The 26221-nt window shown below is 42.5% G+C and overlaps 1 protein-coding gene across 3 annotated transcripts in view; it reads right to left on the reverse strand.

The window, feature by feature from the left end:
* Window positions 1-26221, reverse strand: part of AGAP2 (ArfGAP with GTPase domain, ankyrin repeat and PH domain 2) — a 183729-nt gene that overhangs the window by 85992 nt on the left and 71516 nt on the right. For 2 of the 3 annotated variants that reach the window (XM_034412192.3, XM_034412191.3), the window contains exon 1: window positions 10488-13636. The exons of the other annotated variant lie outside the window; for it this stretch is intronic. In XM_034412192.3, coding sequence (XP_034268083.2) covers window positions 10488-12240 — 1753 coding nt within the window. In that variant the 5' untranslated portion in view covers window positions 12241-13636. Of the gene's footprint in view, window positions 1-10487; window positions 13637-26221 lie in introns of those variants that run through there. 3 annotated transcript variants of the gene reach the window in all.

A 26221-nucleotide genomic window follows, 5' to 3' on the forward strand; every position in this document is an offset into this window, starting at 1 on the left:
TCCATGCCTCAGTTTTTCTCTAAATGAAATGAGGCAGCAAACATACGAGACAAATTTTTAATAATCATGGTCAATCTTGGTAAATGGCTCAGTGATTCTTATACAAGAAATGATGCACCCAGATCATTGTCTGTGGCTCTAACAGCCTCCATTAATCCTAAGAAGCTTCTCTGGGATGAAAGCTTCAGAAAGAATTGGCTGCTCTGACAAGAGAAACTGTCCCTAGGCTGACATATTTAAAGCAAAAACAAGAAACAGCAGCTGAAAAATTGTGGCTCCTTTCCTAAAACAGCAAGTATTTGGACACTGACTTTTCATCACAAAGGCAGGCTCGATACTTAAGCTCACAATTTCCATGAAATTCCCAGCAGCTGCACAGCTCTGGGATGAATCTGGCTGCAATAGTCTCTAGCATCATGATTAATCCCAGCTTGGCTAGTAATGGCCCTATAGGCTCTTTCGCACTTCAATTGACTTTTCCGCTTAAATCCTTGCGAAGTATATACAAAACGAAGAATGCAAAAATATACAGTACCCAGAAATGAAATTTCTTTTCATTTACAATATTCATATGCGGAAAAGCATGGAAAGGGGACAATATTAAAAAAAACCCCTTAAATAGCAATAGAATTTAGACTTATATACCGCTCCATAGTGCTTTATAGCATGCCTTGGGCAGTTCACAATATCAGTATATTGCCCCCAACAACCTGGGTCCTCATTTTATCAAATTGAAGGGATGGAAGGCTGGGTCAACCTTGAGCCCATCAGGGTTGAACTCCAGGCTGTGGGCCTAGAATACTGCACTTTAATTTCAGCTCCACCAGTGCTCCTGGTAAATGGTACTCTTCATCATGGAAAGCACCTCAAAGACCCATACAATCATTAGTTTACCAAGCTGAAGGTAGTTCCCTGGAAGCTAAGTGAACTTCCTTCTTCTGCCTCCTGCAGGTTGCAAAAAATGGGAAGGAGGCACCTTAACAAACAGTTAATAGACTTGAATGCTTGGGTGGGAGACTGCATTTTATTGGGTGAGTTACATGCTAATTCCTTGGACTGTTGTTAGCCTCTTTTCCTCCTTCAACCGACTATCAATTATACTAAGAGTTGTCTAATGGAAACATTAAAAGACAAGGTAATTTTCTCCAAGATTTGCACAGGATGAGCAGTTCTTGCTAAAATTGGGTTTATACATTTTGGTAGAATGGGCTGTCAAATACAGAGACCGTACCCAAAATATTAGAAGTTGGTTTTTTTATAAGATATATAAAACAACTTTCTGGACAGTTTCAAAACCTACAAGAAACATATGGGAAGTAGTATGACTATGAGTTTTCCATCTATTGTTATTTATTAGATATCTAGGCTTCCCAACTCCACAAGACACTTATCAGTTCGACATATATAAAACCTGTAAAAACAGTAATAAAACCTAACAGATAGCATCACTTGGAAGGAACCACCACCATCTTCCCTCTCCCTGTAGTAGAGACAAAAAACTGACCGAAAGTATGGTCAGACCATATGACCATACTAAGCCAGGCCCCAGGAGATGAGCCAAATTTTCAATATGTTTTAAGGTCAGTAAGGTGGGGGTCATGAGTTGGATTCATTACAATAGAAAAATGAGAATTTCCAATGTAATTCTACTCCCTTACTTTCACAAGCAATTTTTAATCACAGCTTATCTCTTTTGCCAATCTTGTTTTCTCTAAAGAACCTCGTGAAGTATAATTCACTAAGGATGCTGAAAATGTGTAAGTAGGCAATCTCACCTGTCGTCATAGGCCTACAAGCTACAGTCTAGGGTTTCAATGAAAGAAACAACTTTTTGACCGTGGTTTAAATATTACTTAACTATCACAAATATCATTATAGAAGAGCATCCCAAATTCTTTCCTCTGTCAAGAAATTGCTCAGTACAGGTAGTCCTTGACTTATGACCTCAATTGAGTCCAAAGTGTATGATGCTAAATGAGAAATTTGTTAAATGAGTTTTGCCCCATTTTATGACTTTTCTGGCCACATTTGTTAAGTGAATCACTGCAGTTGTTAAATTAATAACACGATTGTTAAGTGAATCTGGCTTCCCCATTGACTTTGCTTGTCAGGTCATAAAAGGTGATCAAATGACACCCCCCCCCAACACTGCAACCGTCATAAATATGAGTCATTTGTCAAGCATCCAAATGTAAACCACATGACCATGGGGATACTGCAATGGTCATAAGTGTGAAAAATGGTCTTGTCACTTTTTTTCAGTGCCATTGTGACATCCAAGAGGGAGGGGCAACCAGATGTCCTTTGGGTATTTTTTTTAGATATCAACTCCTGTGAGGCTTGGCTAATGACAAGAACCTTTGGAAATTATAGAGCCAAACTGGACAACAAAGGTTGCCCATGCCTGATTTAAGAAAAGAATCAGCATTTTCAACCAGCATTTCCATCTTGGGGAGAAAGCTGTATTATGAACCTCCACAAAATCTCTATTTCTTTTTGGCAAGATGTCTGGGTGGAATAGTATTTTGATCATGCAAATTTCATCACTCTCAGCTTTTCTCCCACCTCTTATCTGATGAAGAAATATGAAGATCCTGAAAGCTTTTTTTGTGTGTGGGTGTGTGTGTGATTTCTGAGCTGTTAATAAAGGTCAATTTATAATTTGTGATAGATTTTGGATTTTTTTGACAAAACGTGATTATTGTACTTTCTTTGCTGGCAGGACTAGATGTGCAGGGATGTTTCATGCTGTCAGTGCAGTTGCCTTAGTTCATCAGAGGAGAGAAGTAATTCTGTTTCTTACAATATACCCTTTAATCCAACTTTCCAATTCAATTAACATCTCACTTCAGAGAGCAATTGGAGTAGCAGCTCCTCTGTCTCTATCCCTCCATTCCTCCTACAACAAGAACAAACCCAGAAGCAAATCTAAATATATACAGGTCCAGGAGCTGCCCATCCCATACTTTAGGGTTTTTTTTTTGAAGGCAGAAGGTATAGCAATAGCACTTAGACTTATATACCGCTTCACGGTGCTTTTACAACCCTCTCTAAGCGGTTTACAGAGTCAGCATATTTCCCCCAACAATCTGGGTCTTCATTTTACCCACCTCAGAAGGGTGGAAGGCTGACTCAACTGTATGAGAGAGAAAGCACTTTAGTGAGTGGAGTCTTGCCATGACTAGTGATGGCAAATGATGAAGAGTGCTCTGTCATTTGTCCCTAGTCACTTGTCTGTTTCGATTCTTGCCTCTCCTGGCTCTTCTGGGGGTCCAGAGGGTGTGTGAGTGGTTGGGTCAAAAAAGTGGTCCTGAGCAAAGAGAGGAGAAAGTGCTGGAACACTTGAAAGAGGCCGTAATTCACTCTCTTAAGAGGCCCTCTCTGGATTTGTATTCATTTGAATTGATTGCACAATCTCTAGCCTCTCTAGGAAAGGTTATTGAGATCACAGGTGGTAAACAACTACCCAGTAAGGCACCTAAGAGGAAGCAGGTTATCTGGATTCTTTTCAGAACAGTGATGAGATTCAAAAATTTTTACTACCTGTTTGGTGGGCGTGGCTTGGTGGGCATGGCATGGCTTGGTGGGCGTGGCAGGGGAAGGATACTGCAAAATCCCCATTTCCTCCTGATAAGCTGGGACTCAGGAGGCAGAGAATAGATGGGGGTGGGGCCAGTTAGAGATGGTATTTACCGGTTCTCCGAACTACTCAAAATTTCTGCTACCGGTTCTCCAGAACTGGTCAGAACCTGCTGAAACCCACCTCTGCTGGGCATGGGACGGAGACAGCATTGGTGGAATCAGTGGATGGTTGTTTGTCGTGGATGAAAATAGTGCTTCTGCCCTGGCCATTTTAGAACTCTCAGCAAACTTTTGATACCATCAATCATGTTAGCCTTCTGGGCACTTTTAGGACTTGGGGACTGGGGTCAATGTTTACTATTTGTTAATGGTCCCAGTTTTGTTTTGTTGTTTTTGCTGTTTCAGGCAGTCCTCCACTTACAAAAGTTCATTTAGTGACCATTCAAAATTACAACAGCACTGAAAAAAGTGACTTGTGACCATCTTTCACAGTTACGACCTTTGAAGCGTTCCCGTGATCATGTGATCAAAATTCAGATGCTTGGCAACTGGTTCATACTTATGACCGCTACTGTGTCCCAAAGATCACATGATCACCTTTTGCGATCTTCTGGCCAGCAAAATCAATGGGGAAGCCAGATTCACTCAACAACCGGGTTACTAATTTACTTCACTTAACTGTGGCAAGAAAGGTCGTAAAATGGGGCAAAACTCACTTAGCAAATGTCTCACTTAACAACAGAAAGTTTGAACTTATAATTGTGGCTGTAAGTCAAGGACTACCTGTACTGTATAACTTGGTTCTACTCTTCCTTCGCATGGGCAGTTCTAGTCGGTGGTGAAGAATTGGGGGTGGGGGGAAGTCAAGTGGTTACTCACTTATGGACTATCATAAGGTTTGCTCTTTTCTCCCTTGCTTTTTAACATTCACAGTATATGACATTGCCGAGGAATATCAATATGCTGATGACACCCAGCTTTATTTTGCTTTGCTAGGCCAGCCTGGAGTTGTCTAGAAGCAGGGAGGATCTAAATAGTGAAATGAGCAGGTTTAATTCCTCCCTCCTGGTATATATGGTAGCAATGTTGTAATCAGAGGTAGTAGCTGTGACTGTGGGTGGACCGACCCACCCACCGTGGTGTAATGCCATCCTATTTAGCCACGTTTTCGAGGCTGAGCACATGTGTGGAAGGCGTGCGTGAGAGCAAAGAGCATGCGCGGAAGGCCAGATGCATGCACGGAAGTCGTGCGTGCGCATAAAGCAGGCGTGCACGCCAGAGGTGGGTTTCAGCAGGTTCTGACCAGTTCTGGAGAACCAGTAGAGGAAATTTTGAGTAGTTCGGAGAACCGGTAGTAAAAATTCTGACTGGTCCTGCCCCCATCTATTCTCTACCTCCCAAGTCCCAGCTGATTGGGAGGAAATGGGGATTTTGCAGTAACCTTCCCCCGGAGTGGGGAGGGAATGGGGATTTTACAGTATCCTTCCCCTGGAGTGGGGTGGGAATGGAGATTTTACAGTATCCTTCCCCTGCCACGCCCACCAAGCCATGCCATGCCCACCAAGCCACACTCACAGAACCGGTAGTAAAAAAATTTGAAACCCACCACTGGTGCGCGCGCAGGGCGAATTGGTGGTAAGAATATTGGAAACCCACCACTGGATATAATGGAACGTGAGAATGATCTTGGTTTGGAGGGGAGAGATGATGCCTAGAGAATGATTAAATAAAAGGAGGAGGTGCCCACAACTGAGTAATGGGGAGAGCAAGGAACTTAGAAAGGCTCTGCCCCAACTAATCAGGTGGTAAAAAGAGACAGTGGGAGATCTGTACTTTCAGCTTGAAAGATTCTGCTAATGTAGCCTTATATTAAAGTAGAATTAGCTTATCTTGTCATGTTTCCTGTCTGGTCTACTTGGGAGGCTGACAGTTGTAAAGCTCAGTTTTGGGAAGTGATTTACATTAGAATGAAACACATTTTAAAAACCAAATTCCCATTTTGACCTGTCATATTGTTATTAATTTTTACTAAACCACATATTCTTTCAAAGAATACTGAACTAGCTTTGTATATGTTAATTGCCAAATAATATTAAATGCTTCTTGCTGGAAAAGCCGTTTGATTCCCTCCTTGGAAAAATGGTTAACAAAGTTACAGGAAAATGCTTTGCTATCCAAAATCTCTTAAAAGTAAATCTGTCGTAAAAATTTAATTCTAATTGGAAACCGTTCCTGGATGATAACTTAATAGATGGGTCTGTACCTCAACCAAATTTGAGCTTTTCTATACATAAAATCTAAGTTCATGAGATATTCCAGTCTGAATAGATAATTAATTATAGCTTATAATTTCACTCAGTGATTTAAACTTTGTTCACTATGGTTCCTGATGCACACTCTTTCCTTAAAGCTTCCTAGCTTTTTAAAGTAACATAACATTTTACAATTCATAAATAATTAAAGTGATATTGGAGAACTCCATTACTTTCCAATTCCCTTCCCTTGCTCACTTATTTGTAGTTTATTAATTGCATCCCCTTTTATTATTGTTTTATTATTATTTATAACATTTTTATGGCTGCCCTTTCCAAAAGATTCTGGGTGCTTACAAGTTCCAAATATATAATTAATACATTTAAACAACAGTTCTTTTTATATGTTTTTATCTCTTTTTTATTCCTCCTCTAAAATATTTAACTGAAAAAGAGGATACTGTTGGGATGAAATAGACTGAAGCTGCTGTTTGTTCATCAAGGCTCCTTGAGGCTTCCGATATTGTCTCTGTGTGAGGAGGCCCTGGCCCTGAAAGAATAGATTCATGACCTGACAGGCTTCTTGAATTTCTGGCCTAAATGTCCAATAGGAGCCATGGCCAGGGGATTTTATCAAGCTATGCCTGACACAGAAATACTAGCCCCATCTAGAGTTAGAGACCTTTGTAGCAATAAGGTATGTCCCAATGAATATTTGTCTAGACCAGAGGTGAGGAACTAAGGCCCCTTTATGACTTGTGGACTTCAACTCCCAGAATTTCTGAGCCAGCCGTGCTGTCAGGGTTCCAAGTAACACCTCCAATGAAAGAAGACTCCGAGGCTTGAATTTCCTCAAAGTTCCATTTTACTGAAGATGTCATATTGGCACATCTGGGAAAACCCGAATCTGAAAGCTTCCAGGTTTTTCCAACCTAAAATAAAGTTCAAGTCCCTGCCCAGCACCCACATGTCCATCACCTGATCCAATCAGGCACCATCCAAAACTGGAGATACCTCCCAGTCACCTCATCGCAGCTGCAGGGCACTGTGGCCTTGACTTTCTGAGAAAAGAATGTTATGTTGGCTATATATCACCCATGCTCTATACCAAGGGTGGGGAACTGTGGCCCTTTTACGACCTGTGGACTTCAACTCCCAGAATTCCTGAGCCAGCTTTTACAACCTAGTTGACAAGACAACCAGCTTGGCTGTCTCAGGAATTCAGGGAGTTGAAGTCCACAGGTTGTAAAAGGGCCACAGTTGCCCACCCCTGCTCTATACAATTTCCCCTCCCATTTTCCCACAGTAGAAAATGTGGCAGGCCTGAAGGCCCAACTGTAAAAGATGGCTTTCAGGTTTGACAAATGCTGGGTCAGGAATTCTAGGAGTTGAAGTCCACGGATCATAAAAGGATCATAATTTCCCATCCCTGCTAGACCACCTCAGCCTTTGAAGACCATTTCGAAGCTTCAATTGATCAGAATGCAGCAGCCCAGTTGTTGGTAGATACATATCATCATGAGCATATTATATCTCTCCTTCAGGCCCTGAGCTGTCTCAATATTAGTTTCTAAGTGCAATTCAATGTGCCAAATTTGATCTTTAGAGTCCTATGAAGATGGTCCCAGAGCACCTGTAGGGACATCATCTCCACCCAATTGCAGTCCACCACAATCACACATCTTGGGAGAAATTGCTTAGGACCCTCCAACTTTCATGAAGGAAATGAGGTGGAGGTTTGTAGGCAGCTCTTTTCTCCTTGCCCCTCCCCCCAAAGAAATTTGGCCTACTTGCACTCTATTGGCTTTCTGCAAGTTATTAAAAATCGAGTTAGCAATTTGAGGAAGGATACTAAAACCAACACCAAGGACTCAAGTGGCTATCTACCAGATAACTAAACTTCAGTGCCCCCAATTCCAAGCTAATTGGCCATTCTGGTTGGGGATTATGGAGAAGCATATCTGGGGGAACTAGGCAGCCTAACAGAATATGCCACATATAAAAACTTGGATTGATTTAGCACAGTCCTTCTAGTCATCAGTTGATAGAAGTGTTAGATGTTAATGTGGTGATTTTTCAGAATTATACTTCCAAATCGAAAGCTAACCTGTTTCTTCCAGATGTTTTGCATTACCATTTCTAAATTCCACTGTCACTGCCCATGCTTGCCAGAGCTAATATTAACTGAAGTCCAAAATTCAGTCCAAGGGAATTGAAATCCTACTCTTGCTCTTTAATAAGGGAAAATGACACATTAACAGATGCAAATATCTTCCTATATTACCTGCAAATACAGTAATCCTCGACATACAACAGTTCATTTAGTGACCGTTCAAAGTTACAACGGCACTGAAAAAAGTGACGGATGACCGATTTTCACACTTACAACCATTGTAGCATCCCCATGGTCACATGATCAAAATTCGGAAGCTTGGCAACTGGTTCATATTTATGATGGTTAGAATCCCCCGGGGTCACACGATCCCCTTTTGTGACCTTCTGACAAGCAAAGTCAATGGGGAATCCAGATTCACTTAACAACCATGTTGCTAACTTAACAAATGCAATGATTCACTTAACAACTGTGGCAAGAAAAGTTGTAAAAGGGGGCAAACCTCACTTAACCAATGTTTCGCTTTAGCAGTGTAAATTTTGTGCTCAATTGTGGTCGTAACTCAAGGACTAACTATATTCATTTCTCTCATAGCAGATTTTCTACTGTTGTTTCAGCTTTAAACCAATCGAAAACATGCAAACCGGAAGTTGCTGTCCACCATGAATATTTCCATCTAGTATAATCTACTCGGGGGGGGGGGAACTCTCTGGGAACATAGAGGTCTTCTTCATATCTCCAGGTATTCAATTTCTTTACCTGGAAATGCTGGAGACCGAATCTGGGACCTTCAGTATAGAAAGCATGCCCTCTCTTGCTTAGCCATGCTCTCTTTCCAAACGAATGAAGGAAACAGCAGCAGGAAAAGGATGCAGTTGGAGGCTGTGTCACAAGTCGCAAAGAGCCTTGCAAAGGAATGACCTTTTGCATAAGGGAGATGGGACAATGTACATTGAGCTTCACAACTATGAAAACTGTATGTTTCCTGCCTAACAAGCACACCTCTGAGAGGCTGTCAAATTTCAAATCAAGTTCCATATAGATTTTAATGCCCATATAATCATACAGAAGACTCATAAATATGTTTCCACTGGAAATCTCTATTACCGAACAACAGAGCATCATCACTGATATTTATATATTTAATTCTTTTATTTGCCTGTTAATTAAGTTGAATGCCAATAATTTCTCCCTGGCGTAAAACAGCAAAACGTGGTACTTGGTTTTTATTGACAGTCAAACACACTTTTTGGCATCACAACGTCGTCGTCATCTCTTTAGATTTATGTTAGACATACACACCTCACACCCCATCTCATTTTCTCACACAATTCTCCTGAAGCAACTAGTAATCATCATCATCATCATCATCATCATCATCATCATCATCATCATCATCATCTGGTTCAACTCAACAAGCAAGAGAACAATTTGCTGCAGAAATAGACTCCATATTGTGCTTGCCACTTCTGCCTTGGCAAAATTTGAATCTGTGTGGCATGGTAAAGAATTCAGAAACAGCTTGCTATGAAATCCATCCTTGGTAGAACTCTAAGGAACAAAGCTGGATCCTAGATGGCTCCACATTATCTGATAAGGGGAAGATTAAAAAAAAAACAGAAGATCGTATCCTTTAGAAAACTATCATCTCTAGCTTGAGGAAATAGAAGCTGGTTTGCCTAAACCAGAACCCTGGGATTTGCAATCTGAAATTACCCAGTGCTTTCACTCCATCGTTTGTACCCCACACACCTGTTCCAAGCTGGGGGTGAGGAGGAGCCTGAGGTGACCCCTGCTACATGTGCTTGTCTAATACAGATTTACTCCATGCAATCTTGAGAAAGAATCCTTCAAATCATCTACATATTCCCATCAAAGGTGCTAATAATATTCTCTCCCGAGTTTCTCGCAGGGGAGATGACATGGAGGTCATCTGAAAACCTCAGGCATATCCCTAACTGATTCAGTTGCAGTAGCATTTAGCTGGGAGCAAGAGATCCCTTCTAACCTCAACACTTTCCCAATGTGAGTATACACATTTATTGGTGGCCATGATCTACTATCACCTTGGCAACAAGGCTAGGCTGCCCAGAATTTCCTTCTCAGACAGTAGGATCTTCTATGGGAAATCTAATACAGGATCAGGTTAGACAAGAGGCTCTACAAAGGAATCATGATTAACAATGGGAGGGGAGGAGACCCTATGTTTCTACTACTGCAATTCTTTGCAAAAAATAGCATGCCAACTTGTTGCCTATATTGAATTATGTCACACAGAATCCCCCAGTAGTTGGAATTCTGGGAATGGTAGTCCTAAAATCTTAGAAGGTATCACAGGCTGAGGAAATCTGTCTACTCTTTCTTCTCCTATATTGCAAACCAAGATTTGGAGGTCTAACATCTACCAATCACAATATTAAACAGTCAGGTCCTCAAGCCCTCTTCATTATTTAGTCCACAGCATCCACACTCAAGATCAGTGGACAGGAGGTCCCACCTATCCCCACGCTCTCATCCAGAAAGCAGGGTCCAATACTTACTGGGTAATTCTCCCTTGGCCAGCTCAGCACTAAGCAGCTCTTTATGGCTCAGACTCCAGCCAGGCCCAGGGTGAGTGGGAGTGGAAGCCGGACTCTTGGTGAAGATGCCACTGATGAACTTGAGCATTTTTCGGTCACGAGTGGAGGCCCTTCCACCCTCCCGGCCTCTCTTCAGCCCTACTGCAGCCTCTGAGGAGCAAGAACCAGATGAGGCTAAGCTGACTGGGCCATGGTTGAGGTCACTGTTGTCCAGAGTCTTGCTTTTGTTTTTGTGAGGCGACAGTTTCGCCCTGGACCCTCCTCGGGGGACAGTCTCCCCGCTCCCTTTGACTGCCACCTTCATGCGGCCCTTGACTTCACTCTCCGGCCACGACAGGCGATTTGGGGTACCCCCTTTGTGACTCCCCTTGCTGGCTTTTGACTCTGTACCCACCTTAGCCCCCGTGGTGGTCACCGTTTTGAAAGGCTTATTTGTGGCCAAGCGGAGGCGACGATTTCCAGCAGCGGGGTGAGGAGAGGAGGCTCCCGAGTGAGAGAAGGAAGAAACACCCACACGGCTCACCGTCATTTCCATGGTCCCAGGCTCAGGGCCACCCCAGCTAGCGTGACTGACCAACATCCGGCGTCCAGGTGCAGCAGCACTGGAGGAGCAGCTGGCAGTGGTTGGAGGTGGGATTGGCAACTCATCTCCAGGGATCTCCAAGGTTTCCTTCAACCCAGCCTTGGAGGGGATCAGAACCACTTCTGGTTTTGGCGGCACACCGGGCATGACTGGAACCAAAATGGCTTTGGGCTTTGGAGCTACAGCAGGAGCTGACGGGGCAAAAGTACCTTCAGGCTTAGAAAGGAGAGTGGAGGAGACCGAAGGGCCGACCATCACAGGTTTGGGAGGAGCAGATGAAAAGATAATGCCCACAGGTGGTTCTGGTTTGGGGGGGATGATGGGGGCTATAGAGGGAATTGCTGGTTCGGGTTTGGGTGGCAGAACTGGGGCTATGCATGGCATAGTTGCCTCACGCTGGAAGGGCACCACAGGCTCAGGTTTAGGAGCCAGAGGCGGAGCGATAAAGGGGACAGCTGGCTGAGATTTGGAGGTCAACGCCATCTCAGGTTTGGGGGGCACAGCTGGTGCAACAGGGAGCACCAGTGGGTCAGGCTTGGGGGGCACAACTGGAGCCACTGAAGTTCCCAGCACCTCAGATCTCGGCATCATGGCTGGTGCATCCAAGCTGATGGTGGCTTTGGACCTGGGGGCAGCTGCTGTTAATCCGAGATTTGGATCCCAAGGACTGCCTTGGCTGCTGCTGCTGCTGGGTGGGGTCCAGAGAGATCCAGCTCGCCCAGTGCCATCAGGGGATGGGGATGGGCCAGGCGTCTCAGGGCAGCCTGGCGACAACTGCAGTAGGTAGTCGGGAGTGCTGGCGCTGCTGGTGCTAATCCAGAGCGCATCCTGCCGGTGGAAGATGCGCTCTTGCCTCTTGATCTTGGCCGCCTCCTCAGCTTCCTTGTGGCTCCTTAACCCGGAGGATTCGGCAACTGATGGAAAAGCCATAGGGCTGGAGGGGAGGCTGCCTGCTCTGCCCTCCGGCTGAGAAGCCCCATCCTCAGCCCTTGCCTTCTCATCCTCTGGCGGTTGCTGCTGCTGCTGCTGCTGCTGTTCCCCTTGCTGGAGCTGCTGAACGGACTCGAGCTTCACAAGGGTCAGGGAGATCAGGTAGGTCGTCCTTCGCTGCAGGGTTGCTCCTCTGCTCATGAGTGCCTGGGGGAACGGACGGCGGCAGTGCCCACACCGTTAGCCAGCATCTGCCAGACGTTTCTCCTCTTGCTGCTGCTGCTGCTGCTGCTGCTTCTGCCGCCGCCGCCGGTTGGGTGGTTGCCACCCCCTCTGGATGGCAGCGGATGCCAGCCGCCAGCTGGAACCCTAACGCCTCCCCTGCTCTGTCCATGCACAAAGGGCAGCTCCAGAGGAATGCTGCAGGAGCTGGAGCATCTCTTCCAAACCTTATTTATCCACTTCCCTGCAGCTCAGCTGCCGAAGGCCTGAAGGTGAGCATCTTCCAAGCAGCCCCTTTGCCAGCGGAAATAAAGTCCAAACGCCAGAAGCTGGGCAAAGGGGGTGGGGTGCTCAGCCTCTTTCCAGGAAGAAATCTCAGCCACCGGCGTGGGATGCGGTGGCTTCCGAAGAGGCAAACGGCAGGAGGCAAAAAGGATGGCTGTTCCCGTGCAGAGAAGCCCGGCGCAGGGAAGAAGAAGGGGACAAGGGAGGAGATGGGGGTAGAAGGCAAAATATATATATATATATATAAAAAAAATAAAAAAAAATCACAGCTTCGTTGCAAGCATGTCCCCTTTTGTGGTGCTGCGGCAACCTCGGTAGCCCCTCAGTGCAGACCTCATAGTGCTGGCGAGTTGCCAGGATCTTTCACACTTTCCCCTCCGGTCTCGTCATTTGCAGCGCTCCTACGGTGCATCCTTTTGCCCGTCGCCCCAGCCCTCTTCGTCGGCCTTCCCGGCTTGCTGTAATCCGCCCAAGCTGAGCGAGAGGCCAGTCGGACACCTTCTTTCAGCTCTCCCCCACCCCCCCCACCCCTCAAATCACCCGCCTCTGCTGCAGCAATTCCCTCCTCCTCCTCCTCCTCCCGTTGGTTTTGGAAAAAGGAGAGGTGGGGGGGGTCTCTGTCCCCCTCCCCTCGGGTGGTTTCTACTTTTTTTAGCGCATCTTTGCTTTGCACGCGCTCCTCCGTGCAAGCTGCTTCTATAGCACTGGCGAAAGCAGCGGCTAGCGGCAGGCAGAAATGCGGAGATAGCGGCGGTGGGTGGGGGAAAAAACGCGTGGAAATCATAAAAAAAAAAAAAAAAAGCAGAGCTATGTCAGCACTAGCAGCCAACCCCTTCGCTGTGAGGCTGATTCCCGGAAAAAAAAAAAGAAAGAAAGAAAGAAAGAAAAAGAAAAAAAAAAAAACGGAAGCTCTTCCCTGTGTCACGATCGCTTGCTGTATCTCCGACGGTCCCGAGTTAAGAGGAAAAGGATGGGAGGAGAAGGAAAAAGGATTTAAAATGTAAAAAAAAAAAAGGAAAAAGAAAAAAAAAGAGGGGGAGGCGGGAGAGACGAGATGTGGAGACTTATCACATTGAATATACACACGCCAAGTAGTGAGGGCTTTTTTTTTTTTTTTTTTTTTTTTTTTGCGCCGAGACACGAGGAAATCCCGGACTGGATCTCTTTGCGCACACAAGATCTCTTCCCTTTTCTCAGCCGCTCTTCAGACATTACACGGGGCGGGGTCCTATTAGGGCATGTCTGAACCTAACACGCCCTTCCGGTGCTGGCCAAAAGGAGAGAGGATGAGGGGAGGGGGCGGGGAGCGCAGATGTTACATCTTTCGACGCAGAGCTAAATTAGCCAGCCTAATTGACTTCCTCAGTTCGCCCCGTTGCCAAGGTCATCAGTCAAATCTATGGCAAAGTGCTGGGAAGGCCCACATCTGGAGGTTAGCCTCCGCTGCCTAATGCTTGCCTGCCTGCCTGCCATGGGATCGGTGGGGGTAATTAGAGAAGGAAGGGGGTTTGCCTGTGTAGTTATAGGTGGCTAGGGAGCCCGCCCTGCTTAGCCACCCCACCATCTGCCCTTTCCCTTCCTTACTCACAGAAGCTGGACAAGCCGGACAAGTGGCTCCATCAGGCAAGAGAGAGAGACGGGTTAAGGTGTCTGGAGTTGGTCATCTCAATTGAATGCCTTTTTAATGCCAGTATTGATTTAGCCACAATAAGTGTTTGGTGCTGCGGAGAAACATCGAGCTTTGTGGATATGGCCCTGGGGCATCCCTGGGTGGGATTCAGATAATTTAACAACCGGTTCTCTGCCTTAATGATTTCTTCCAACAACCAGTTCGCCAAACTGCTCAGAAAGTTAACAACCGGTTCTCCCGAAGTGGTGCGAACTGGCTCAATCCCACCACTGCCCTGGGGGAACAGTGCATTCTCATCCATTGGGATAGCAAGGGTGTAGCAGCAGCAGCACCACCACCACCAGATCTGGGCTGCAAAAAAAAAATCTCAGGGGCTACCACGCGATCATTGGTCATTTGGCCAGAGCTAATAGTCTGTCAGGTGCAGAGAATCAGGATCCCATGTTCCAATTAAGCTGACTTACTGCTGGTGCCTACGCACAAGAATGAGCTCTAAATTGGTGCTAGATCATGGAATTCAAGGAGGGCTTGACTTGGCTCACTTGTGGGATTGTAACGACTCTAGGCTGATTCCTCTCTTGACTCCGCCCCCAGACTATGTCTGTTTTTCCTCTACATAGTCCTAAATCTAACCATTGGAAAATGACTGGCAGTTTTTTTGAATGCTCCAGACCAGAGGTGGGTTTCAGCAGGTTCTGACCAGTTCTGGAGAACCAGTAGCGGAAATTTTGAGTAGTTCAGAGAACTGGTAGTAAAAATTCTGACTGGCCCCACCCCCATCTATTCTCTGCCTCCCAAATCTCAACTGATCGGGAGGAAATGGGGATTTTGCAGTATCCTTCCCCTGGATTGGAGAGGGAATGGAGATTTTACAGTATTCTTCCCCTGCCACGCCCACCAAGCCACACCACATCCACCAAGCCATGCCCACAGAACCGGTAGTAAAAAAATTTGAAACCCACCACTGCTCCAGACATTTGATTCACCATGTCCTAGAACCTAAATAGAATGTGTTGCCACATTACCTCATTCAGGATATAAGGGGAAGTTAGGGTGTGATTGCATAGGCTGCTGCACAATTTTCCTTAACTACTCTGTAATCTATTGTTGAGTGGGTTTTCCCCGTACACTGATCCATGTATCTTGTTTTATCAACTGCACTAGTAGTTCATGCAATATTAAGTCACAAATGAACAAAACACAGTGAAAGTGTTGTGCCAATCCAGCCAGTAATTAGTTGATGTTCTCAATGGTATGAACCAGATTTTTTTACTTCAAATTTTTTTACTACTGGTTCTGTGGGTGTGGCTTGGTGGGCGTGGTATTGCTTGGTGGGCGTGGCTTGGTGGGCATGGCAGGGGAAGGCTACTGTAAAATATCCATTCCCACTCCACTGCAGGGGAAGGATACTATAAAATCTCCATTCCCTCCCCAATCCAGGGGAAGGTTACTGCAAAATCCCCATTTCCTCCCGAACAGCTGGGACTTGGGAGGTAGAGAATAGATGGTGGCAGGACCAGTCAGAATTTTTACTACCGGTTCTCCGAACTACTCAAAATTTCTGCTACCGGTTCTCCAGAACTGGTCAAAATCTGCTAAAACCTACCTCTGTTATGAACCGAAGAATTGGGTTAATTCAGTTAACTATGGTTTAAAATGGTATGCAAACAAAACCTTGAATTTTATAAATCATAGTAAGATATGCTTTGCTTCATTATTAAATTAAAAATTGCATTTCTTTTACAAAAAAAATAATGTGACTTCTATTTATTGTTTATTAAGCACTCATAGTATGTGCAGAGTTATAACCCAGAGCTATACGGGCAACCATATAAATTTTACAAATAAATAAAAAACTTTATTGGCTTTATTAAATGCATGTTACAGCAATAAATGATTGGTTGTATGTGGTTGTATTTTCATAGCACATTGGCTGGTTTCATACAAAAAAGTAACATCCCAAAAAAGTGAACATTATTTTAGCCTAGCATGTTTGTGTTTTGTGAACCCGACCATACAGAAATAAAGCCTTGTATTATGGGGAACTTATTTCAGAGTCATACAGCCAGGTACCCCCGATGTTTGTGATACAGTCACTACAATCTAATTATTGGCCAGATAGTTTGATGGATGTTAGTCCAAAAATACGTGAAGGGCAGCATTTTGCCTATTCCTAATCTAATCCAGTATTGACCTAGTTCATTAAATGTTTACAATAATAATGGTTTATAATAAGCCATAATTGGCTATGTTCAATTAGCTGTAATTTAAAAGCTGTTTTTAATAAGCCTCAGTGACTGAATCAGCATAATCTGCTACTATCTGCAAAAAAAAACAAAAAAAAACCTAACATGGCTTAATGTTGTATGGGAACTCAGCCAATCATTAATGCCTCTTTAAATACCAACAAAACCATATCTTCCTTCGTTATTTCATCATGTTCATAAGTACATAAGTGAGTTTCATATCTTGCCTCCTTCTCAACAAGTAGTTCAAAATTGCAAGAAAGCCAAGATAGTATGAAAAGTGGAAGTGTTGCAACTGTAGAGTTTGGCCAATTGAACCAGAGAAAAGTCAGCTTGCCATGATGCCAGCTTGAGAACAAACGGGTGTGGCACTGTGTCAGGAGCCATGCCAAAGCCTTAGGTAAAAGGACCATGTTTTTCAAAATAAGTACTAAGCAAGTACACAAGCCCATCCTTATCTCTTAAGGATATGTGATCCCTGCTGATATGTGTCCATCTCCAGAGTTTCTGTACGTGTTCGTCCAACCAATAATATGATGTTGCCAGAAAAAAGGGACCAATTAATGCTAATTGCCTCTAAATATCCCAATTGACAGCACTATTGAGAATTATTCATACTGAAAAAGCAAGCCTGATCTACTCTGCACTGGCTGTTTCCTTTCCAAAGTGCTGAGGGAGCAATTCTAGCCAATTGTACTTACATCATAATCACTACAATTCTCTACATGGGTTGCAAGTTATTTCACTGTGCTGGAGAGGAAGCTTTCACATGGATATGTTCATATTCACATATTTGCTGCCACTGCAGAAAGCACTTGCTTCCAGAAGCAGCTTTGCACCTACTGATATGGGCACCCTTACTCTAGTTTAAACCAACATGGTGCTCCATTTGAAAAACTGATTATCCACATACACACGGTTGGCTGAAATCTGCTAGGAGCTATCTCTACATGGACAGAAATCCACTCCTCAATTTAGGAACAGGTATGCACCAATGTAGGGACGCGGTGGCTCAGTGGCTAAGACTGAGCTTGTCGATCAGAAGGTTGGCAGTTCAACAGTTCGAATCCCTAGCGCTGCGTAACGGAGTGAGCTCCCGTTACTTGTCCCAGCTTCTGCCAACCTAGCAGTTCGAAAGCACGTAAAAAATGCAAGTAGAAAAATAGGGACCACTTTGATGGGAAGGTAACAGCCTTCCGTGTGTCTTTGGCATTTAGTCATGCTGGCCACAGGACCATGGAGACGTCTTAGGACAGTGCTGGCTCTTCGGCTTAGAAACAGAGATGAGCACCGCCCCTAGAGCTGGAAACAACTAGCATGCATGTGCAGGGGAACCTTTACCTTTATGCACCAATGTGGAATGGATTCAAAATCACAAGTTACTACAGTATGCAAAACCATTTGTATTCAAATCTCTAAATACCTACTGTGCATTCCATGTGAAATCTTTATGCTAGTTTCTGGATTTTTTAATATTATTTTTTTGCACAAGAGCTGGGTGAGTGACTGAGGAAGCCAAAACAGCTTGGAAGTTAAAAATTCTTTAACAGTGATTCAAGGGCTAAATTAATGCATCCTTTGGGATTTGTAAACCACAATCTACAAACCATAGTAGCTGAGATCATATAATATACTGACCCAAAAGCAAACCAATGACATTTTGAATTAACATCAAAAGATTAGATTCACATAGCATTTTAAACCACAGTTCACTTAATGACACTTTGACAAAATATGTCACTGTCCTTTTCTTGCCAATATTCCTTTTACTGGATGCCTCCTGATCTCTTTGCCAGGCTGAAAAATAGCATGATTCCAATTTGTATATTGTGAAATATGAAGACAACAATGTTAATTTTAAAATAATTCCTTCCTATTTTAATTAGAATCATTATTAAATGGAATGCCACATTAGGGCTTTTTGATATGCTTGATGTTATATTTTGATAAAAAGATTTCTTTTTATCAAAGAATATTCTGTTTTGCTTCTTGACTATTCAAAATTTGCCACTCACATACCCTTGCTAAAGTGATGAGACGTTCTATAGCTGGTTTAAAACAGAAGAGAAAGGCAATCATTTGAATAGAATTGAATCACTTCCCAACTATAGCGATTTTTCCACCAGTTAATTTAGTGTCTTAAACTAACTATCATTGTGCTGATATAATGGTAATAAGTCACAGTTGTGATCTGCCACAACAATGGCTGGAAAAGGTATTAAGATGCTATAAATGACTAGTGAGGAAATGACCTATATATATCTAGATCTAGATTTACCTATCCTTTAAAGATGGGCTCTGGAAAGAAATTTGATCAGTCTAGTTAGTATCACTGTTTTTAAATATCCATTGAGGCTATGACAAATAGAATTGGTCAGAGCAAACGCCAACATATGCCTATATCATGCTTTGCAGTTCTTTATTGACTAAAATGAGATTTACATTGTCCACCATCTTTTTGAAGTGCTAATGGAAAAAGTCTGTTATACCAAAAAAAAGAAAGAAAGAAAGAAAGAAAGAAAGAAAGAAAGAAAGAAAGAAAGAAAGAAAGAAAAACCACTACAAAGACTTGTGTTAAGCCACTGCATGTATTTTAGGCTTGGTCAGAGTATGGGCCATTGTATGTGGTTTGCAAAATAAATTAGAAATCCTAGCTTAAACTGGGGTAAAACTGGGCTTTGATTATACTTTGTATCCTGGGCCATATATATAGGCCAAAATTAATTGTTCTTCCAGTTAACGGGGAATATTACACATGGATAAGGCTAAGGGCTATTAATTCAGTTTTTCCTTTTCTAAATAGCAGGTATGATGTAATAACTGTGATTATCTAAAGGCATTATGGAAGAGCAGACATCAATATCTATGGGCCCATCTGATGCTGCCCATAGCATATGGCCGTGATGGAGAACCTATGGCACGCGTGCCCAAAGTGGCACACGGAACCATGTCGGCTGGCATGTGCAGCTGTGCCTATTCCTCTTCCGGGTTTCTGGTGTGCATATGCGCACAACAATCAGATGTTTTTTGCATGTGCAGCAGTGTTGGAAACCTGAAGAGCTGGTCTTCTGGTTTCTGTTGTGCGCATGTGCACTGGCCAGCTGATCGTTGCGTGCACATGTGCGTCAGTAACCAGAAGACAAGCTTGCCGGTGTGCATGTGCATGCTGAAATCAGAAGTTCATTTCCCAGCGCGCGCATGCCCGCTTGGCAGCTTCTCTTCCGGGGTGAGTCTCTGACGAGTGTGTTCACGCGCGCACACAAAGCACACACGCGCACACTCCCTTTTCGGCACTCAATGCTGAAAAGGTTCGCCATCACTGGCATATGGCTTGGAATTTAAGAAGAGTAAATGCTAAAGAGTATTAATTAATTATTGAAATTAAAGATATATTGGGTATGAACCAAAGAGACTCGGGAAAGATGTGTTAGATCTGAATGAAGCTGTCTGATCTTATGGAGCAATGAATATTCAGGAAAGAGAAGGTTTAAATTACAAATTAAGAAGCAAAAGTGTATGGTATATGAGAAAGCATAAACTGATATAATTTAGGTTGTTATGAGTTCAGATGAATCTAAGGATTCAGAGGTTGTGATAGTTGCAGTTTACAGCACATCTGAACTCGTAACAACCTAAATTATATTGGTTTATGGTTTCTTGTATACATTTTTGCTTTTTAATTTGTAATTTACACCTTCTGTTTCCTGTATATTCATTAACTCTGCTTCATAAGATCAGACAGCTTCATTCAGATCTAACACGTCTTTCCCAATTCTCTTTGGAGCATACACGATATCTTTAATTTCAATAATTAATTAATACTCTTTAGCATTTACTGTTCTTAAATTCGAAGCCATATGCTATAGTGAGCATCAGACGGGCCCATAGATACTGATATATGGACCAGAGATAGGAAATTGCAGAACATTCTGACTGTATGTAATCCAAGAGGGGGGGGGGGAACTGTTATGTGATATGAATGGAGGGTGGAACAAGGCTAGAGAGTATAGAAAGAATGATTGGGCTATTCAAAAGCTCCAGAATGAATAAGAATAGTGATTGATGAATATTTGCTTAGAAGAAACTCTGTTAATTTCAAATATATAGTGTAAGCACTTGTCTATTCAGGCAGACACATGGCAAAAGAATAAATATAAACCTAAAAACACGATTGATTTGATTATGTGATAGACTGAGAAGAACTAAATGTTACAAGGATGTTGAACAGTTCTGAAGATGAGACAGACATTTTCTATTAATATGGAGAATAGGTCTTCAGAAAAAAAGATATGGAAAAAACAAAAAGAAGTGAAAGCCAGAGCAAAAGTAGAATAAATACAGAAAAAAAACCTATGAGAAATAATTAGGTTCTTAAGCATCTTTATGGATAAATGTACAACCTGAATGATTTGCAGGGAATATTAGATAGATTGTCTGATGCAACAAGAAATACATGAACACCACAATAATTGTGTCAGGGAAAAGGAAGCAAACAACAGTAAATTCTACATATATGGTAAAACTAAAGCTAGTAGATGCATTTGTGTATCTATGTTTATCTATGTTGGGGGGGGGAATGAAGAAATTTTAAGATGCTAATGCTGAAAGAAAGATAATGTATGATTTATTGTGAGGAATAAATGTTTGTCAAAAAAGCAAAAATGACTTTATAGCGGAGTGTTCTTCTGTCCATTTTATTATAAGGATGTGAGAGTGGGGATGTGGTAAAAAAGTGTCTAGAATAAATAGGTGATGAGTGAATGAATAGAAAAGTGAGTGGCCAGAATGAAAGAATTATGTTGAAGGGGCTTGAGGTACAGAGAGAATGAATGACAATCAAACTGTAAAACAAATTTATGAAGAGTGAGTGAATGAGTTGAGAGAAAGTGGAAGCCTGGGAAAATTGTGGCTGAAATGAATAGATGAGATTCTCAAAGAGAGAGAGAGAGAGAGAGAGAGAGAGAGAGAGAGAGAGAGAGAGAAAGTTAATAGTGAATAGTGTTTGTGTCAATGATTATTTTTATTATTTTTCTTATCTCCTGCCTACAATTTATGTTGCCCACTACTTCTCACTCCTTTTCTGCACTGCATTTTTATGAAATACAAATAGTCTTCTTTTTGTGACTGTCCACACTTACAATGGAGAGGAAAAAAGTAACTTGAAAACCAAGTTACTTTTTTTTGATATACGACTTTCACAGGGCAGTAAACAAAGCAATCTATATATATAAAAACAAAAACCACTCACGCATTAATCACGAAATCTCCAGAACCGTAAAGCCTACAAACGTGAAATTTGCCACGTATGTTCCTCTTGGCTTCTAGGTGCTCACTAAGAAAGGATTTTTCAAAATGACCATCAGGGTATTAGCAAGTTCATAAGCACAGTTGGAGTTTCACTTAGGAACAGCTTTGCTTAATGACTGAGTGGCCTGTCCTTGTTGTGGTGGTTAAACAAGGTCTACCTGTAGTGTGATGAAAATACAGGTAGTCCTCAACTTATGACCACAATTGAGCCCAACGTTTATGTTGTTAATTGAGACATTTGTTAAGTGAGTTTTGCCCCTTTTTAAGACTTTTCTTGCCACATTTGTTAAGTGAATCACTGCAGATGTTAAATTAGTAACACAGTTGTTAAGTGAATCTGGTTTCCCCATTGAGTTTGCTCGTCAGAAAGTTGCAAAAGGTGATCACGTGACCCTGGGACATTGCAACCATCACAAAAATGAGTCAGTGGTCAAGCATCTGAAGGTAAATCACGTGACCATGGGTATGCTTCAATGGTCATAAACGTGAAAAATGGTCATAAGTCACTTTTTCCAGTGCAGTTGTAACTGTAACAACAGTCACTAAATGAACTGTTGTAAGTCGAGGACTACCTGTACAAATGGATCCTGTTTGCCCAACAAGCTGAGAAAGAAATCTTACATAAGAGAACATGTGCAGTGCCACTTTTAAATCCTGCCCCCATAGCAGGCTTTACGCAAGATTCTAATGTCATTTGAACTCAGGGCTGCAATCCAAAGACTTTTTTTGAGCCTTTTCCTACTGCTGAGCTTGTCTATCTATTCTTCTGCTGGGAAAAAAACTATAATGCCTTGAAATTCCCATGACAAATCCTTCTCCTACCTGTGTTCGCTCTGCTCCCAGTCACCTCACCTCTTCAAGACAGTGAGTGACTAACATACCTTGGGGCTGCCCTTCGATAGTATTGGAAGAAGGGAGAAAACTACAGACATTCTTACTGCTAAGGGTGGTTTAAGCATATTTTACCTATGGGTTATGATTAAGCTGAAGGCAATGTCACACAGCCACGGCAGAAAAATGGTGTCAAAACATGTTTCTGCCATGGCTAGATGCAAGGGGACAAAGGCCTTATGGAGTATAGAGGCAGGTAAGTATAACAATATTTAACTGATGGAATATCAAGATGCCAACAATTTTGAAAACTGCTCAGAATCTGGCTCAAATCACAAGGATGGTAGATTTACATACAAAGCTGCCTACCCCGTGAATCCCACTGAGCTGATAAAAGAAATCTTACTATCTGTCTTGGTGTAGCAAGAAGTAAGCTAGCACTTTGTTAGATGATTACCATGGTTACACAATGCACAAAATGCTTGAGATACACAATACAAAATGCTTGAGACCCACTGTCAGAATCTCCAGCCGGATCTACATCTCAATAGACGAAAAATAATCCAGGAGAGAAGCAACCTAGAAAGAAGGAGAAATTTCCTGACGGTGAGAACAATTAATTAGTGGACCCACTAATTTGCCTCCAGAAGTTGTAGATGCTCCAACACTGGAAGTTTTAAAGAAGAAATTAGACAACCGTTTGTCTGAAAGGATACAGGGTTTCCTGCCTGAGCAGAGAGTTGGATTAGAAGACCTCCAAAGTCCCTTCCAACTCTGTTATTCTATTATTCTTTGTACTTATCCAACTATCATGTTTTCCCGAAAATAAGACCCTTTCTTATATTTTTTTGAACCCCGAAATAAGTGCTTGGCCTTATTTTTGGGGATGTCTTATTATTTTGGGGCACGTGGCGCAAGACGGAGCTCCTCCTGCCATTTTACCTGATTTCCAGCTCTGTCTCCCTAACCCTAACCAGAGGAAATGGTGGGGATTGGCTGCGCATGCGTTTAAATATTTTCAGGGAGGGCTTATTTTCAGGGGGTGCTTATTTTAGCCCATGTGCTCAAAAGCCCGATTGGGCTTATTATCAGGGGATGTCTTATTTTAGGGGAAACAGGGTATATGAAGGAGCAGATAACCATTAGGCCTAGGAAGATGAATGCTTGTTAAACGGGCAAAGAAGTGCAGTTGTTCAAAGCCTTCTTAATATCTTCTGGGCTTCAGCTTCTTCAGATTTTCAATGAACAGCTGTAGAAGGGCACTTTGCTCTCACTGAGTAATCTACCCAGATCTCATTGTCAAACATATTGCTGTTTCTTCACCCCTCATGCCATCCCAAGTAGTACAACACTATTGGCTATGGTAGAAACACCCAATACTAGATAATTCCCACCCCCAAGATACTCAATCTCCTCCTAGATTATATTATAGTTTCCCAAACAAACAGAACCATATGTACAATTATTAGACTGCTTAGGAAAGTCACCCATAAACCACATCCTCTATGTAGTGGTGAAATCAATATTTTTTTACTACCGGTTCTGTGGGCGTGGCTTGGTGGGCATGGTGTGGCTTGGTGGGCATGGCAGGGGAAGGATACTGCAAAATCCCCATTCCCTCCCCACTCCTGGGGGAAGGATATTGAAAAATCTCCATTCCCACCCCACTCTGGGGCCAGCCAGAGGTGGTATTTGCCGGTTCTCCAAACTGCTCAAAATTTCTGCTACCGGTTCTCCAGAACTGTCAAAACCTGCTGGATTTCACCCTTGCCCTTATGTCACACCTTAGACATCACTGCCTTTGGAAAAGCTTCCGTTTTTCCCCCCCTTTACAGAACAGAATGAATGGAGAAAAAAGTTAAAGTGAAACTTCAGACCTCCATCTTGTCAATCTATCATAAATAGCACTAGCATTAGCACTTAGACTTATATTCCGCTTCACAGTGCTTTACAGCATTCTCTGGGCAGTTTACAAATGTCAGTATATTGCCCTCAACAATTTGGGTCCTCATTTTATCAACCTCAAAAGAATGGAAGTCTGCATCAACCTTGAGCTGGTCAGGATCAAACTCCTGGCTGTGGGCAGAGTCTGCCTGCAGTACTGCATTCTAACCACTGCACCACTACCACAACAGTTAAGTGCATGTAGGAGGTTCTATCTTTTTTTTCTTTTTGCTCTGCCACAGATTTGTAATTTGTTCAAATGAATTGATGCAAAATCACTCATTGCCTTTTGGTCTTGGTTTTTCCTTTAGGGCTTCCAAGTCTTGGTCTGACTCTTTATATACCTAAATTAAACAGGTCAGAACACTGAGCCATGCTCTTTCTCAAGCAACCAATTGCTCCATACGAACCACATTAGAATTAGCTTTAAGTAGCTCTTACTGTTTTACCACAGGTCAGATTTTTATAAGCACTTCTTGTGCTGCTAACTGGAACCTTTCAAAAGCCCATGCAGTAGTGATTACAGATGGAACTATTAAACACAAGAGCAGAAACCTGTTTCCTATTTATTCCTAGAAATGAATAAATAAATAAATAACCACACTGCAAAGAATGTCCTGCCAATCATGCATTGTCCCGGACATTTCCACCACTTATATCCTTGTTAAATCCAGCCGTCTTTCTAAATTGGAGAAGCTAACAAATACATGCATTAGATTTTTAATAAAAATCCTAGATTTTGTTGTTATAGCAACCAAAGCTGTGAAAATGTAGGGAAACAGCAGGAATAATTAAACCAAGCGGTGAAATCAACATTAATGGGAACAGTAAAAGGTACTCACATCATCAAAGACAGAGACTGAATATATGGGGAGGTGATATGTGGGAAGCCTGGAAAGACAGTGAATGTCCCCAAACAAAAGACAAAAATAGGCCTATCAAATAGATCTATTTAAATAATTAAATAGATTGTAGCACAGTTATCAAGCCAGCTACAAAAGCAGAGAATCTTTTGCCTTTACATGACAAAAGAAATATAGCAATAGAAATACAGAGCTTAGGAAGTCTGAAGAAGCAAACACATCTTACAGTGAAACTATGCTGGGTTGACTTAGACTGCTAAATCATAGTTTACTATGATGTACTGAATAAGCCACAATGCCTGGGCTCACACAGCATGCAAGCCAATTCTCACATTATAGCTAGCATAATAAATCCAATCTATGATCTAATTCATTCATCCTGCTAAGGAATAGTTTATTGAATTGAATAAATCATAGTTGGTTGGATTCACACAAGACTCCAAGAATAAACAAACCTTAAAGCCAAGTTGTCTGGGTTCATGTATTGCACTATGCCAAAATGCAACTTCATTTTGACGACCATTTAATGCAAAGTTAGCTGCTGCCTTTAGGGTTTGGGACTTATGAATTCTGAAAGGGAAAAAAGAATGAATGAGTCTACATACAGCAGCATGCAGCTGACTAGTAAAACTATGATGATTTATGAATACTCACTGGGGATCCATTCTAACGAAGCTAACTGATGCTAACCGGCATGGGCAACCTTTTAAATTCTGTAAACAACATGCAGTGTAGGAATCAGACATGCATATAAAAAACTACGATGTAAAAAAAGATGTTGAGACTCTAGAAAGAGTGCAGAGAAGAGCAACAAAGATGATTAGGGGCCTGGAGGCGAAAACATATAAAGAACA

This window comes from Pantherophis guttatus, chromosome 2 (assembly GCF_059756535.1).
Source record: "Pantherophis guttatus breed Tessera chromosome 2, ASM5975653v1, whole genome shotgun sequence".
Lineage (NCBI taxonomy): Eukaryota > Metazoa > Chordata > Lepidosauria > Squamata > Colubridae > Pantherophis > Pantherophis guttatus.